General features: G+C 43.0%; 2 protein-coding genes across 2 annotated transcripts in view; both read right to left on the bottom strand.

Moving 5' to 3' along the window:
* The window catches only part of LOC148156122 (NLR family CARD domain-containing protein 3-like), a 185855-nt gene that overhangs the window by 119185 nt on the left and 50210 nt on the right, over positions 1 to 16460 (bottom strand). The window lies entirely within an intron of this gene.
* Positions 6402 to 7584, bottom strand: LOC106913597 (stonustoxin subunit alpha-like; the record flags this gene model as incomplete). Its single annotated transcript, XM_088011325.1, has 2 exons — positions 6402 to 7358; positions 7506 to 7584. Coding segments are annotated over 2 exons (609 nt in total), but the record flags the coding sequence as incomplete, so codon positions are not given.

Below are 16460 nucleotides of genomic sequence, written 5' to 3'. Positions count from 1 at the left end.
ATTTACAATGATGTTTTTGTAAACTTAATCTCTAATCCAGATTTGACAGACTGCTGGAGAATTAGAAACCCTAAAACCAGACAATACTCCTGGTTCAATCCTTCTGGAAATGGCCAGAGCTCTAAGCCAGATTATTGGTTAATCCCTCATAATCTGGTAAATAATATTCAAGCTGTGAAATCTCAGCGGCTCCTCTAACAGATCATTGTTCAGTTACCTTGTTTCTCTCTCTAAATGAATCTAAACCAGCTTCAAACTGGAAGTTTAATAGTAATCTGCTGAGTAATGAAACCTTTTGTTCAGAAATCCTGAACCTCATTCAGGATATTTCAGTGATCAGATCTGGACCATCTGGACCCGTCAGAGAGCTGCTGATGTCATCAAGCTTCTCCTCAGTCTGATGGACTCTGGTTCTGTTCTGCAGAGCCGTGTTGGATGGAGGCTCAGTGGACCAGGTGGGTTCAGGTTGAGGGTAGATCCCCTCTGAGCTGCAGGTGATCCTGTTTCCATCCTGATGGATCCTGATGTCAGAGACTGGAGCTGAAACAACATGAGAAAATAAAACAGAAGAATTTCTCAGGAGAAATAGAACCACAATAAAAACTCTCAAACAGGATTTGAATGTTTTCAATGAAGATGTTCCACCTTCTGCTGCCAGGTGACCAACACGTCTATAGGAGACGCCAGCTGTAAACGCATCACACCTGTAACTCATCATCATCAACCTTCATCCTCTCAGCAGCAGATCGCCGTTTCCTCTGGATCTGATCCTCAGACAGAGACGCTCTGGATCTGCAGCTCTCAGAGCAGCTGGAGCCACGATGGTCAAACCGGACAATCAGAGATGATCCAGTTTCCATATCAGGGCCACATTCTGGTTCTGGACCAGCCCTGGTAAAATGCAGCCCTGGTTCAGAACCTGCTGCTTTCAGAATCTGCAATAAGATCAAATCAGGTGAAAGTTGAGCTGAATGGTGTGGAGGAGGAAACCCAGATCCTCTGAAGGATCAGAGGAAAACCTGCCTGGAAACAAGATCTCAGCAAATAATCTCCATGATCCAGATGATGTTCACTGGACCAGAAGTTCTGGTTCTGATGGGGAAACAGGAAGGCTTTGTGGAGCAAAGTGGCCTTTTGAGTTATTTTCATGGTTTTACTGTTTTGGATTTATTCAGTTTGGCTGTGACATGTTGACATGATTTAATTTGCTGAGTCGTCTGTATTGAGGATTTATTTTGGGTTGCTGACTCGCTGTGTGCTGATCTATTTTGCATATATCTATGTTTGCATCTATCATTAAACGTCTAGTTTATTTATAGTTGGTTTAAAAATAGCAAGTAGATTTATTCTATTGGCTTTTCAACAATTAATGAAAAAGATTTCTTGACATTAGTTGGAATAAATAATTCCATGTTTTCCTCCGTCTCTTCCAGCTGCTTCCATGCTCGTATCTACACATGCGCAGCCATAGTGCACATGTGCACAAAGCTAAAAATGAGCCAACAACAGGAACCAGAACCTGTTGCTAGGAGCCTTTTTGTTGTTCCAGCCCATAACGACGGCCTGATGATGGACCAGCTCTGCTTCTTAGTCTGAATTCATGGAGTTCATGAATTCAACTCATTGAGCCTCAAACACTGAGAAGCTGAACTGAGAAAGGATAATTCTCCACAGTCTGGAGGCTCTGCTGAGACGTATGGAGGTCAGAGAGAAACTGAGCAGAGCTCAGCAGACCCAACTCTGGGTTGACCCACAGAAACAAAAGGTCAATAGAAACTTTAACTGAGTGATTGAACCACATGAAGAGGCTGGTGTCTGAATTATTAGGCTCCTGAATTCAAGGCTGCAGCTTCGTTTCATGGTGAAATACAGGATTTAATGGAAATCAGAGGGAAAAGGGGAAAGTGCGTCTCTGGACTTTCAGTCCTCACCGACTAAACCTGACAAGGTGTCGGTTCAGAGCGAGGAGTGGGGCCCTCTGAAGAGTCTCTGGTTTATAGGGTCACTGGGACGTCTGAGGAATAAATGGAAACTAAACATGTTCTGGAAGATGCTGACCTCACTGGTTTAATTCCCGGTCTGTGTGTGAGCCGGGCCTCTGCTGGACCAGAGGATCCATGTGGAGCTGCTGGTCTGAGACGTTGGACTGATTTGGGCTTTTTGTTTGTTTGTCTTGTTGTTTTGGTGGATGGAGAACAGAAAATATGATGAACAGCCATGAAATGATCTGTGGATGTTAAACTGATGAATTTATGCTGTTGGTCACATATAAACACAATGTTCTTTGTTTTAGAGACCAAAGGATCTTTTCCCCCTGGAGTTCAGCTTGATAACCTTTAGATTGATTTGCATAATGAAGTAACTATTGAAGGGGCTTTGGGGGGGGGGGGGTCCCATTAGGAAGCAGGAAACTGTGGTTTTAGTTTCCAAGCAGAGACAGTAAAACATGTTTAGTTGTTCTGTCCTCAGTTCTCTGAGGAGAGAAGGAAGTTAGAAAGTCGACGGCTAAAGAATAAGTTACAGTTAAAACACAAGATGTTCTGGGGAATTCTTCTGAATATTTACGGTATTTAATAAACTATCTTCAGAAAACTAACCTGACAGAAAAGATATCAGGTTGTTTTTCTGCTCCTCAGCTCCACCTCCCAGATCAGGAGGTGGAGGAGATCTGGAGCTGTTCAGGAGAAGGAGGCCGAGCTGCAGGAGGCCCAGAAGACTCCGGATGTCTGATGGTGGAGACTTTAAATCAGGTCCATGAAGGAGGAATGAGGAGCCAAGCAGGAGGCCCAGGCTCTCACCGCCTCCCTGAAGGAGGCCCAGGCTCTCATCGCCTCCCTGAAGGAGGCCCAGGCTCTCATCGCCTCCCTGAAGGAGGCCCAGGCTCTCACCTCCTCCCTGAAGGAGGCCCAGGCTCTCACCTCCTCCCTGAAGGAGGCCCAGGCTCTCATCGCCTCCATGAAGGAGGCCCAGGCTTTGCCAAACACCAACATGGCCCTTTTCAAAGCAAACGGGCTGAAGAGGAGGAAGGAGATCCTGGACACCAACACTGGGTCTGATACCTCCTCCTCCTGCTCCTCCTCCTCCTCCTCCTTGTTCTTGTTTTCCTTCAGTCCTTCACTCTGTTCCTCTGGTTCAGTGATTATTTGTTATTGTCAGATTCATTTTCCTCGTTTCTTTGTCTTCTGTCTCTTTCCATTTTCTCTCCTCCTCCTCCTCCTCCTGCTCCTCCTCCTCCTCCTCTTTCTCCTCCTCCTCCTCCTCCTCCTCCTCCTCCTCAGCCTCCAATCTGCCACCAAGTCCAGTTCAGGTGTTTTGTTCCATCTTTCTCTCTCTCAGTACTTTTATGCCTCTCCTCTCCTCATTTCCTCATTTCTACTCAGATCTCTTTTGCTCATGCAGCCCTATGATCCCTTTCTTTGTTTTGGTCGCTGTCAGATTTAGTTAAATGTATTTTAATTAAACTTTAATCAGCTACTTGCCGTCTCTCTGCATTCACTTTAAAATGAACCAATCAGGACAGAGACGTGTTGATGATGTGCTTTTTGCTTCATTGTGTTTATTTACAGATGCTGCTGATTCTTTGAGGAGGAAGAAAACCAGGAAATGTTCACTGCAGCCTCACAAGTTGAGGAGCAACTTCCTCCAGGTGTGTAAAAGGAAACAAGGTTTTAAAATATTCCTGTGATTTCAGCATTCAGTGACTCTGTTTTATTTTATTGTACAGATTGAGGGTCATTCTTCAAACCAAACGGTCATTTTAAAGCTCTATGTGAACGTTGTTTATTTCATGTTGACCCTGATCACCAAAGGTCATTGCCACCTCACCAACACCCCTCCACCCCCCTCCCCTCTGCAGCAGGTTGGAGTCAATTAGCTAATAATGTGTTATGGTGCTTTGCTTCACTTGGCTGATCCATCTCACTTTTCTCCTTGTATTTCCCTGATGGTGCTCAGGTGGAAACAAGACGACTTTCATTGGTTTCTCCATAACATCACTGTCTCATCGTATCGCCTTTCTACTAAATGTCAGGCTTTGCACTAAATGTTGGAGCCTTAGCAGCTGCCTGGCAGTTCAGGAAAAGCCATGAGACGACAATCATTAACAACAAACTAATAGAGTCACTTTCTGCTCCTGCTGCCCCGAATGGCAGCAACCGGCAGAGATTCCTGGTCCTGGAAGGCCCACAACCCATCCTCCCATCCTCCCATCCTTCCATCCTCCCATCCTTCCACCTCCCATCCTCCCATCCTTCCATCCTCCCATCCTCCCATCCTCCCATCCTTCCATCCTCCCATCCTCCCATCCTCCCATCCTCCCATCCTCCCACCCATCCACCTCTATCCTTCCATCCTCCCATCCTCCCATCCTTCCATCCATCCTCCTCAGCCCCCGACTGTGTCCACTCAGCCTCCAGCCTCTCCAGGTGTCTTCTTCACCCTCCCTTTGTTTCTCTGGACGCCCCTAAAGATGCGGGCCGTTCCACTTGTCTGTGTCCAGCCCGCCTGCTGCAGCCACCAGCTGCCGGCCGGTACCAGACCGTCTGCAGGGTCTTGGATGCAGACGGGTGGTATGAAACGGCCACAGAGGATCTAGAGGGCAAAGGGGGCAAGAAGAAGAACCGGCCTGGTGGGAGGACATCCTGGGACAGCTGGACCTGGGGCATCGCAGCAGATTTCCAGCCGTCCTCACATACAGGTAGAGCTCACTACTGATGACAGCAATGCATTAATGTGCTGTGTGACATGCAGAGGACGACTTTAATGCTTCACTGGGTTTTATTGGAATCAGGACACGTGAGGCTGACCAGAGCATGTGGCCTTCTGCAGATCCTCCAGTGACTTCGGCGTCGTGGTGATGATGCGGGAGAGGAGCCAGGGGACCAGCGTCACCAGCTGGACAACAAGCTGACCGAGGGGCCCTGGCAGCCTGGACAGACGGCGCTTTGCAGCCCCTCACAGCCTGGGAGCCCTTTGCTGACTCCTCCGTCATCCAGCTGTTCTCCAGCCTCTCCTGCCTCTTCCCAAACCCAAGTGGCTGCTGTCCGTGTAGCCAGGGACGGGCTCTGGAGGTCAAAGCCTGAGGTCAAAGCCAAACTCACCTCAGCCTGTGGCTCTGTCCTCAAAATGGATTCCACCAAAAAGGTACAAAACAGTTTGAATGTAGTTTGAATTTACAATTTTGCTTCAATGTTTGTGTGTTTTCTTCATTCAGGTCACCAAGAAGCTGCCGGTGCCGCTGCAGAACCCGCTGGCTGGTGACCGACGTCAGCAATGAGCAGGGCCAGGTCTTGGTGTCCGTCCTTCCAGCTGCAGAGGGGCCTTTGGCCCCTGGCAGCAGGCCTGGTGAGGCGCTACCGGGAGGCGGGAGTGGCGCCGCCCTCCGGGATGCATGTGGACCTGCTGCAGCCCGCAGGCTCAGGGCCAGGCAGGTCGCAGCCACGTTCACCCAGTGGACAGAGCTGAAAGTGGGCCTGGACGTCTGGCTCTTTATGCCTCGGTTTGCAGCAGGAGTCGTCAGGAGGCTCAGCCGCTCTACGGCGCCTTCATGGCCCGGCTGTCCAGGTGAAGGTGGAACGGTGGCACATCTGGTCATTTTTAGCCTCTTGTTTAAAATCTCTGCCAACGGAGCAGGTCTGGGCTTCATGTGTGCAAAGATCCATGAAGCAGGACAGAATATCATTAAATCAGTTTCATAAAATAATGTCAGAAATATAAAGTTGATTTCAGTTCATAGATGCAATTGATGACATTTGTAAACTAAAACCAGAGAACAACTATAAAGTTTAAATCAATCAAACTAAAACTCTGCAGCTTCTTTTGCCATTTATCTACTTTTGTTGTTTGGTCCAAAGTGTTAAACTCAAACTGACACATTGTAAACATGAACCTGTCCAGGTGTCTCTTCCAGCTGGACCCGGAGGACGTCGCCGCTCTCCAGCTGCCAAACAAGGCGAGCTCCTGGCCAGAGGGGCGACCCGGTGACCCAGAAGCAGAAACAAATGCTAACATGCTGCACAAACATGGTATTTAGCAGTAGCTAACACTAAAACGCTACACTAAGGCATTTATCTTAAACTAATGCTAAAGCACTACAATAACATAGCACTTAACAGGAGCTAATGCTAACGCGCTACACCAACCTGGTGTATTTCTTCAAACCTCAATAGCAGCTCATGGAGGAGTTTGATCTGTTCACATTTCATCTGTCTGATGTCATACAGTCATGACAGGTAACATTTTTCACAAATATGTAAAAAACATATTTTTAATAAAAGTTACACACTGCAGCTATAAATGCCTGAATTTGTTCAAACTACTAATTCTGCACATTTATTATGTTTATAATGCAAATATTTAAATTTGAACAGGAAAAGAACAGAATGAGCAGCAAATGAACCAAATGCAGAAGAAGAAAAATGTTTTTATTTCTCTAAAACACATGAAGAAAAACTGCAGCAAATAAACAAAAGGAAGATTTAATATTCAAATCTGACGAGTTTAGAAAAATAGGAGCCGACAGAAACAGAAAATGTTCAGAGAGAAAAACTGATCAACATTTCAATGAAATCTGATGAATGAGAGGAAAAAATAAGAGAAACAACATCTTGATATTCAGTGTGAAGCTTTGACTGGAAACAAACAGGAAAACATGAGGATCCTGGAATAATCCTGGAATAATCCCAGCTTCCATCTTTAAAGGACTGGAAGAAGAAAAAGTTTCCAAGGACTCAATCAGAAAAGTTTCACCAAGAAATAGATTGTAGAGATGAACTATCTGTTCAACAGTGAGAGAGTTTCTCTGACAGGAGGAAAATCTTTAGACTCAAATCAGCAAAGAAACACTGAAGAACCATAAGACCAGAACCTAAATCCAGGAATCAGAGGTTCAGTGAATGTGGTGTTGAAGGTGTGGAGGAGGATCAGTGAGTCAGAGGAGACTCTGTAGAAGGACAGAATGCCAGCAGGACAGTCCACATACACTGATACTCTGCTAGAGACGGAGGAGGAGGAGGAGAGATGAGTTTTTATCTTATTGTGCCAGACAGAGTAACCATGAACATCAGAGCATCTCAGACTCCAGGAATGATCATTATATCCAAACAAACAGTCTATACTGTTTCCTTTCCTCCTGATTCTTCTGTAACTCACTGATATATCAACATCTCCTCTCCACTCGACCTCCCAGTAACAGCGACCAGTCAGACCAGTTCTACACAGCAGCTGATGATAAACATCAAATCTGTCTGGATGATCAGGATATGACTGAAGCTCCTTCACATATGTCACCTTCCTGTTGTCTTCAGACAGTTTGAGTTTTCTGCTCACTGTGTTTGTGTTGATGGTGAGTTGACAGGAATCTGATGGAGAGAACAAACACAATCCAGCTGCAGTTATTGATCATTTATTGATCTTTGATGATGATCCTGAATGAGTGATGTGACAGTTTGAAGATGGTTGAATGTGAGCTGCTTTGTTGTCATGAATCAGATGAAAAACACACTTACACTTCCTCAGTCTCCATGGACCTGGTGTCAAGAATGGGCCTCCAGCAGGCTCCACCCTGAAAGGAGGAGGGGGGTCAGACCATCAGTCTCTTTCAGCAGCAAACATGGACATTACATGTCTCTCAGACACACATTGTCCTCCACTGAGACAGGAACAGTCCAACATCTGGATTGCAAACTGCAGTGGATGTAGGAAGGACAGTTGGTGCTGCTGCAGCACAACTCATTTCTCCAAACACAGGAAAAGCTCCAACAGAGAGGAGAAAGGAAATCCCTCAGTAACAACCTGAAGAAACTCACTGAAGCCTAAAAGGACATCAGGAAACTAAGGAAACATTTCTGGAAGCTCAACCTGATTTAATAATCAGCATTAAAATCCAATCAATCTAAACTCTGATCAACACCTGGATACCTGCTCCATCCACACTCCCACACACAGATGAAGGAATGAAACACTAAACAACCTGCTGCTGAAAACCTGCTGTGGCCTCACTGGAATATCCAGAAATACAAACATTAAAAAGGAGAAGCTGCATCACATTCAACAAAGAGTTCAACAAGAACCAAACATTTGATCTCTGAGCTCAGACTCACAAACCAGGGAGAGGCTTCCATCATCACACACCTCTGACAAACACCTCCAACCTTTCAGCACTTCCTCTACCAACCAGCACCACCAGGTGGCGCTATACACACTTGTGAGTTTAGTTCAAAATCTTGATTTCTCTCTCTGAACTTTTAAACATCCATCTGACCAACATGGAGTTACTTTTCTTCTCATCTTTGCTCCTTGGGGCTGATTGGTCTGGAGCTCCATCAAATATTGTTTTAAAGTCCTTTCTGTCATCAGTAGATCATCATGGAAATCTAACTGAACTTCACTTTTATTCATTTAGTCAGAGTCCCTATTAAACTCTATTAAATCCATCCCACTCTTTCATTTTCCTTGTGAGCCGTTCTTAGTCAGGAGAATATTCCAGAAAACTGGGTAATGATCTCTGCCTCCAGATGAGGCGTCTAAATATTTAATGATCAAACTAAATATTTCTCTTCAAACTAAATGTTTCCCATCAGACTAAAGACGTTTCTCCTCTTCCTCCTCTATCAGACCTTCTCTGCTCCTGCAGCAGGTTCCTCCATACCTGAGAGCTTCCAGTCTCCAGTCTGGATCCTTCAGTCCAGCCGACAGCAGCTTCACTCCTGAGTCTCCTGGATGATTGTAGCTCAGGTCCAACTCTTTCAGATGGGAGGGGTTAAAGGTCAGAGCTGAGGCCAGAGAAGCACAGCCTTCCTCTGAGACCAAACAGCCTGATAAGCTGCAGACACACAATTCATCACATGATGAGAACATTGAGGTAGAGCCCAAGGTCTGAACTGGACATTTTCACAAGAGGAAAACACACAAGAAACTGGAGCTTAAACTGTTAATACTTTGAAATATTAATAAAACTGTATTTCCTTTTGTAGATGATAAAAATCAACATTTCCCCATCGATGGTTGAGAAAGTCTGACAACTGCTGGTTGGAAAGATCTGCAATAATCTCCTTTGTTCTGTCAATAATCCAGAGTTACACTATCAGTGGAAGCCTGACCTCCACTTTTCTTAATAACTTTCTTTATGATTCTTTCAGCCTGGAGGAAATACAAACCAGATTCCAAAAAAGTTGGGACAAGTAGCAATAAGTGGCTGGAAAAGGAAATTGAACATATAACAAACAGCTGGAGACCAATTGACACTAATTAGGTCAATTGACAACATGATTGGGTATAAAAAGCTTCTTAGAGTGTCAGTGTCTCTCTGAAGCCAAGATGGTGAGAGGATCACCGATTCCACCATTGTTACACAGAAAGATTGTGCAGCAATACCAGAATGGTGTTACTCAGCGTAAAATAGCAAAGACTTTTAAGTTATCAACTGTGCATAACATCAACAAAAGATTCAGAGAATCTGGAACAATCGCTGTGCGTAAGGGTCAAGGCCGTAAAACTACTGGATGCTCGTGATCTCCGGGCCCTTAAACGTCGCTGCACCTCAAACAGGAACGTCAAGGAAATAACAGACTGGGCTCAGGAATACTTCCAGAAAGCATCGTCAGTGAACACAATCCACCTGCCATCCGCCGCTGCCAGCTGAAACTCTACAGAGCAAAGAGGAAGCCATTTCTAAGCTCCACAAGCTCAGCCGTTTGCACTGGGCCAGGAGTCATTTAACACGGAGGGAGGCAAAATGGACGACTTTTCTGTGGTCAGAGGAGTCACAATTTGAAGTTCTTTATGGACACTGGGACGCCATGTCATCCGGACCAGAGAGGACAAGGATAATCCAGGTTGTTATCAACGCTCCGTTCAGAAGCTGCATCACTGATGGTCTGGGGCTGCATGAGAGCTGGTGGCCTGGGCAGCTTGCATGTCTGGAAAGGCCCCATTAATGCAGAGAACTATGTTCAGGTTCTAGAACAACATATGCTCCCATCTAGACGTCGTCTCTTTCAGGGAAGACCCTGCATTTTTCAACCAGATGATGCCAGACCACATTCTGCAGCAATCACAGCATCATGGCTACGTAGGAGAAGGATCCGGGTTCTGAAATGTCCAGCCTGCAGTCCAGATCTTTACCTACAGAGAACATTTGGCCCATCATAAAGAGGAAGGTGCCACAAAGAGGCCCAAGACGACTGAACAGTTAGAGGCCTGTATTAGACATGAATGGAGAGCATTCCTATTTCTAAACCTGAGAAACTGGTCTCCTCTGTCCCCAGACGTCTGAGTGATGGAAGAAGAAGGGGAGACGCCACACAGAGGGAAAAATGGCCTTGTCCCAAAGTTTGGGATTTGTTGACGTCATGACATTTTGAAACATCATATTTCTCCCTTAAAATGATACATTCTCTCAGTTTAAACTGTTGATCTGTGATTTGTGTTTCTATTGTGGATAAAATATTAGATGTTGGCATCTCCACATCATTGATTCAGTTTTTATTCAATTTGTTTAGTGTCCCAACTTTTTTGGAATCTGGTTTGTTTTTGATCCAGTAAAACTGGTTTATAGAGTCCAAACCAGCAGAACCAGAACATGTTATTATGACGTGTTGTTAGAATATTTCAGTCGGGCCTTCAGTGGTTCTGGTCGGGAATTAAAATGGACTTTAAGAACCAAAGTGAGACATCAGAGCTGTTAATGAAGCTGCAGTGATTTAATGAAGCAGCTCATTTCCACAGTGACAGAAACCTGCTATTGAGAGGAACTGACTGATTTATCTGGAGGATCAACAGCTGCAATAATTACACTTCACTCATTCATAAACACATGAACACATGAGTGGAAACTGAACTGACTGATTTATCTAAGGATCAATAGCCCAGATTGATTATAAATTCCTGCTTCAAACCAAATGTTGACTTTTGTCAGTTTGAATTAAATCAATTTATTGTTATTTTGCTCTATTTCCATTTACTTCATTCTGACTGTATGATTATCTTATTATTTTAATCAGGGCTGTTGTACTGATGTTTATCTGCTATTGATGGTTTATTGGTTGATTATTGGATCATGTGATGCTGCTTCATGTCTCCTTTGTCCTGTTTAAAGTCGTCTAGAAATAAAGCTGCTCTGCTATCAGCTTCCCTCCGTCGTCCATCCAGCTCCTTCTGTCAACGTCACAACTTCCTGCTACATCTGTCACAAACTCACAGGATTCCTGCTGCTTCACCTCAGACACTGGAGATGAGAAACAACCCAGGAAAGGAGGGAATACTTTGTTTACCTCACATTTACTCACAGCTTGGAAAATATTTACATATTATTTCAGATAATTTATTAAATTGAAGCTGCTGTATTAAAATGAAACTGTTTCTGTTGGACTGAGCTCTAATATTTCAGTTCAGATTCATTTAAATGTCAAACTGATTCCTGATGTTTCTACATCTGTTCATCTTTACAAGTTAATAAAGTTTGTGGTTTTATCAATGATGGTTTATTGATCATTATGATCAGAAGGTCAGAGATGTGGATGAACATCATTATTTAGTGAATTCAGCCTCAGTCTGTCTTGGACATAAAGACATTTTATCAGATTTTATATCTGATTGTAGATATTAAGAAATTTAATGATCCTAATATCAGAGTTTTATCAGCCTTTAGTCTCCAATCTGACCTTTGACCTTCTCTCTGCAGGTGTGGTTGGTGTCTGTGAAATGAAGGCTGTGATTGGTTGGATGTGATGGTGGGAGGAGGAACTGCTGGTGCTTTTAGAAAACACAGAAACTTTGACTGGACCAAACCATAGAAGAAGAAAGCAGACTTTACCATGAAGATCCTCAGAGTGGATCAGTAGAATATCAGCTTCTGTCTGCAGTTTAGTGGCAACACAACTTTCACATCACAAACATCAGATCCAGAATAAAACATGGTTTCTTACCCTAATCGTTGTAATCTGCATTCAGGATCCTGTAGAAAACCACAGAGCTCCTTCACTCCAGAATCTTTCAGGTCGTTGTTGCTCAGGTCCAGTTCAGTCAGATGTTGGTTGGACTTCAGAGCTGAGGCCAGAGAAGAACAGCTGATCTCTGACAACCTGCAGTGGATCAATCTGAATAAAGAATAAAAGATGTGAGCTGAAGCAACAGGATGCAGGTTAAAACTGAAATATGAACAAATTAATAATGTAGAAAATTAATTTGACTGAATGTAAAAGAAACATGATGAACTGATGTTTAATATCTGATCCAGTAAAACTGGTTTATAGAGTCCAAACCAGCAGAACCAGAACATGTTATTATGACGTGTTGTTAGAATATTTCAGTCGGGCCTTCAGTGGTTCTGGTCGGGAATTAAAATGGATTCAAATGTTAAAATAGTTTCATATCAGAGTCAAAGTGAAGGTTGGTTCATCTCAGGTATCTGGTAGAAACCTGTGACTCTGTTGATCCAGCAGGTGGCGCTGCTCTGCTGGTGATCAGGTTCTCAGCTCTTTGTTCTAAAGTCAAATATTTACTGAACTATGGGGACAGTAAATACTTGGAGAACTTATTCTGGTTCGGTCCAGACCAGGGATCTTCACCTCCAGGTCTCGATGGCCGGCATCCTGCAACCTTTAACCCCTGAGTCCCATCATGAGGTCAAAGTTCAGCAGGACTCTGGAGAACCTGACTGCGTCCTGAGGGACAATTCATCACTTCATTCAGGTGTTGAAGCAGAAACATCTAAAGGCTGCAGGACACCGAACCTGGAGGCCTGGATTTGAAGAGTCCTGGTCTACAAGCTGCTAAGCTGCCTTCTGGCTACCTGCATGTTGCCATGACAACAGCTCAGCCAATCACCAGCAAGCAGACGTTGTTGGCGATCTACCTGGTGACGTCCCAGCAGAGGATGGACAGCAGAGACAGAGGACAGCTGGAGACGAGGACCAGATGTTTGCTGCAGTGAGACACAGGCCTCCTTTACCACTGATCACATCTGATCATTATTGATCATCAGAAACACGATGGATTATCTCTGAATCAGCTCTAAAGTTTCTGATCAGTGACCTGATGAAGCGTCTCTGAGGCTCCAACCGACTGACAGACTGAAGAGACGGTTCTTCTCTGACCCGGTCCAACAGAACCACAGCTTCAGGACAAAGCTGAGCTGGAGGAACCAGCTGCTGCTGCCAGTTTTTATTCATGTTATAGTTTCTGGTTATGAAACATAACTGGTCTGGTTCTGGTTCTGGTTTTACTCTGGAGGAACTTTTCATTATTAATGTGAAGAAGAAAAGAGACATAAATCAATCGGATCATCTGAATCTTTTCAGAACAAACTGAAACATCTCCATCATTAATTATCATCATTTGACTTATTAACTTATTTTTGTTCATCAGTCCAAAACATTTTAAAGTGAAAAATAAAGATCAATTTTCTCAAAGTCTGAAAAAGGAAAATAATTCATTTACAAAGCAAAAAGATTTTAGAAATTATATTCTGACATTCAGAGAGCAGATTGTTTTTAAAGAAAACAGAATAAATGTGAAGATAAATAAATATTAATGAAAGATTTTATAGGATAAATAGAGAAAACAAACCTCAGACTCTTCACTTTACTGACTGAACTCTGCAGGATCTCACACAGATGATTCAGTTCAGAGTCTGTAATGGTTTTATCTTTAGCTCCATTTATGTGGATCTGACTGATTTCCAGTTCAGTCAGATGTTGGTTGGACTTCAGAGCTGAAGCCACAACTTCATATTCAGCCTCTCTGAGTTTACAGCCACCAAGTCTGAGATTAGAGAAGAAATAAAGTCAGTTCTGATTAAACCAGATCATCTATATAAACACATATGATAACATTGATATCATCTGATGAACATCTGGTCTTCACATCAATTTACTGAGTTTGATCATTTCATAACTAACATCCTGGTTCTGGTTCTGTTCAAAGATCCATTTAATAGAGAAGCTGAGCAACAGGTTCCAATAGTTCAGGCTTCATGTTCTCAGAACAGCTGAAGGTTTTAGCGGCGGCCATCTTGGCTACCTGTTAGCAAACCTCCATGTTTCTTCCTGCTGAGCTCTGACTGCTGCAGCAACAATCTGGACCAGAAGCTCTTCATCACATGACTTTAAACAGGATTTTCATTGGAAGATGAAGGAACGGATGAAACCAGTGGAGCTGATATCCTAACAGACCCAACATGGTGGAGCGGATGGTGATGATCAGAAAATAGTTTCTATTCATCCATTTTCTAGACAAACTTCAGCTTCTCTAGTTTGTCTGTGGCTCATTACAGCTGCTGTAGTTTCTGAACGTTCAATAAACGACACAATTGGACTAATTACCTCGTTCATTTGTGAGTATAAGTCATTCACAACAAACATCAAAGGACAAATATATTTCATTAAGTATTTAACAAACAAATCACTCATATGGTGATAATTATGTGGAATTAAATTAATTGTCTAATAGAAAATATTAGTTTGGTTCTCTGGCATCTTGCTTTGAGCTCAGAGTCTGAGAGGCTTTTCCTCCATCAAACATGATATTTATATTTGTCTCTTATTTAGTGGAAATATTGATATTGATGAGATTTTCTCCAAAATAATAACATTTTTCAACCTTTATAGCTCCACTGTTGAAAATGAGGCTCTAACATTCATGAATGACATTGAAATAAAATCCAGTCCAACATCTGGTTTGATTCCTCTGGATCCTGTTGGAGGAAAAATATCACAAGATTTTAACTCAACTCTTTGGTTCCTCCTATCAGTCTGTAGTTTATCATATTGAGGTCAAAGTTCAGATCTACCATGACTGATTGATTCCTGCTGGCCTCAGGTTTACAACCAGCTTCTGACTGAGGAACCAGTAACCTCCTCCCAGTGTCAGAATCTCACTGAGGAAGAAACTGCATCAGGTTTTCCATCACTTCCATATGTCTGCTATAACTGATGTATATCTGCATATAAAATCGTTTTATTTCCAGGTTCTGTGGGTGAGAGGTAGATCTCAGCCGGCTGGTGAGAGAAAAAGTAGATCCTGGTCTCCAACAGTTTGGTCAGCTGCTCTAGAGTGATGCAGCTCATGTCTCTCCAGGTCTTTATGGACATTAACAGCTTCATAAAGGCTGCAGATGAAGAGCTGATGAGGAAAATGGTTCCAGCTCTGGAAGCAGATTCTCAGAGCTTTGGGAGGATCTGACAGAAACCAGGACTCCTCCAGAAATGACTTTTTATGACAGCAGACAACAATCACTAATTTATTTATTTAAACTTCATTTCACCAGGAAAATCCCACTGAGACTGAAAATCTCTTTTGCAAGAGAATCCTGACCAAGACTGGCAGCAGACAGAGGTTACAGAACCATCCATTCATGTTGCTCTCATTCATAACCTCAGAGGAAACTAGTGGGCAGAAGAAAAGTTGGTTCACAAAGTTTCCAACTACATTAAAGGGCAACAATTTTGATGCAGGAGTTTATTTTAATGGTCCAAGTTTCCATCAAACCTAAACAGGGATTTTATAGAAAAGAGTCAAAGATCCAAAGATGTGAATTATGGGGAAGCGGCCCAATGAGTGAAAGTTAAAAATGTGTCTGTGATTGATTGGATCTGTCAGAAAAAAACTGTTTTATAGAATTTTATACATGAAGACTGATAAAAAGTGGAATATTTTTTAAAAACTTCCAAACATTAAAAGCTGCAGCAATGCTGTCGTGGAGCAGCTGAATGTTTAGATGATTGAAATCGTCCAAAGAATGAAGGAAGTAAAGGCCAAAAACCACCAGAAGCAATTTGAGCAACAAAGAAGAAACAGAGCAACAATGCAAACAATGAATGCTGCATTCACACAGCATTCATTGTGTGAATGAACATAATGAAGACATCTGGACCAGTTTTTTCAGAAATGCTGCTTTTTCAAATCTAGTAATCAGACTAAAGTTACTTCTACGTGTCTTGGGGAGTGACGGCCGTTTCTATGCAACAGGATCAGCAGCGACAGAAACGTAAACAATGGAGGGAGATGAACATTTTGTTGATGGAAAATCAGGAACTATTGAGTTTCTGTCACCAAGTCTGATTATTATAAGTGACTCTGGGCTTGTTTTTTCTAAAGACGTTGCAGTTTTCTGGTTTTGTTTCTGAACGTGAAGTTCCTCATTTGGGTTTGGAAATAAGCAGAGACACATAATAAACCCCAGAATTTGTCTGACATCCAGGTAGTTTCAGTCAGACTCTCCCTGTCCATCATTTCCCAGATGATCCGTCCTGCTGTGTCTTTGTTAATGTCAAGTTAATATATTTGCTGTGAATGACATCAAGCTTTGCTTTGCTCTCCAGAAAACTGCAAACATTGAGACTAATATGAACAGCAATAAACATGAAAACAGCCACGAATGAACGAATCTGTAAAGTTGTGCAAGTAAACACCATTATAATTATTAATATTAAGATAAGTGTCATAAATCTGTGCAGAAGGTG

The sequence above is a fragment of the Poecilia mexicana genome, unplaced genomic scaffold, assembly GCF_051168715.1.
Source record: "Poecilia mexicana isolate PSO_F unplaced genomic scaffold, ASM5116871v1 scaffold_12, whole genome shotgun sequence".
NCBI lineage: Eukaryota > Metazoa > Chordata > Actinopteri > Cyprinodontiformes > Poeciliidae > Poecilia > Poecilia mexicana.
Note: the sequence above shows the minus strand (reverse complement) of the source record. Positions and strands in the feature narration are given on the sequence as shown.